At 61.8% G+C, this 1,046-nt stretch overlaps 1 protein-coding gene across 1 annotated transcript; it reads left to right on the plus strand.

The window, feature by feature from the left end:
- Positions 1-224: 224 nt before the first annotated feature.
- Positions 225-969, plus strand: LOC106723507 (receptor expression-enhancing protein 5-like; the record flags this gene model as incomplete). Its single annotated transcript, XM_014527807.2, has 2 exons — positions 225-322; positions 831-969. Coding segments are annotated over 2 exons (237 nt in total), but the record flags the coding sequence as incomplete, so codon positions are not given.
- Positions 970-1,046: the final 77 nt, after the last annotated feature.

The following is a 1,046-nucleotide window of genomic DNA, read 5'->3' on the forward strand; positions in this document are numbered from 1 at the left end:
GGAGCCAGGCTGATTGGGGGTGTGTGCGCTGACTTAGAAAAGCCAAGGATGGGAAGGGACCCAAGCCAAAAGTGGCCTTTTGTCATGACCAGACAACATGGCATGGCCATCCGTGGGGGTCCCTGCACGTCTCCCCGTCTGGATGTCATCGGTGTCTCTTCCCTGAAGCACCCCCCACCCGGCGCCCTTCCTGCCCAGGCCGCGTGTGACTGTCCCCTCTCTCGGCAGGCTCCATCACCTTCGTGGGACTCTACCTCGTCTTCGGCTATGGCGCCTCACTGCTCTGCAACCTCATCGGCTTCGCCTACCCTGCCTACGTCTCGTAAGTGCCGTGCCGGGAGCGCGCCCTCGTTCCAGCCTTGGTGCCTTTGCTTTCTGCCCGAGGAGAGGGCAGGTCTGCTGGCAGTCTCTCCTTGCTGGGGGCTTCGACGGGGGGTCCCACGGGGCCCTACACGGAGGCCCAGCTGCAGCCGCGCACAGTGGGAGGAGTAGCTGGGCGGGCGTACTTGCCTGCAAGCCGGAGAAACCCTGTGCTAGTGATGGTGGCCTGGCAGAATCAAATGCTAAATGCCGGGGATCTGGGGGACACTTCCCTGCAGGGTTGTTCCAAGCACAAACACGGAGATCCACTGGGTTTGGCCCCAGGGCGGGTGTGGGCTTTGTCTCCAGCCCCTTCCCCTTGGAGCAATGTCCTTTGGGCAGTGGGCATTCGAGCGGGCACCCACAACGGGTGCCCAAAGACCCTAGCAAGCCTTGAAGCTCCTGGCTATAGCATGCCCTCCGCCAGCCCTGTGAGGTGGGAGATGCAACAGCATCTCTGTGCTCCTCAGCATCAAAGCCATCGAGAGCTCCAGCAAGGAGGACGACACCACGTGGCTGACGTACTGGGTGGTGTACGGCGTCTTCAGCGTGGCCGAGTTCTTCTCCGACATCTTCCTCTACTGGTTACCGTTTTACTACTTTGGAAAGGTAACGCGGGGAGGCACGGCAGGGCTTGTAGGAGGGGAATGGCCCTGGGAGCACAGAGATGGGGATGGAGCCACTGG

This window comes from Alligator sinensis, unplaced genomic scaffold (genome assembly GCF_000455745.1).
Source record: "Alligator sinensis unplaced genomic scaffold, ASM45574v1 C64898719_1, whole genome shotgun sequence".
Lineage (NCBI taxonomy): Eukaryota > Metazoa > Chordata > Crocodylia > Alligatoridae > Alligator > Alligator sinensis.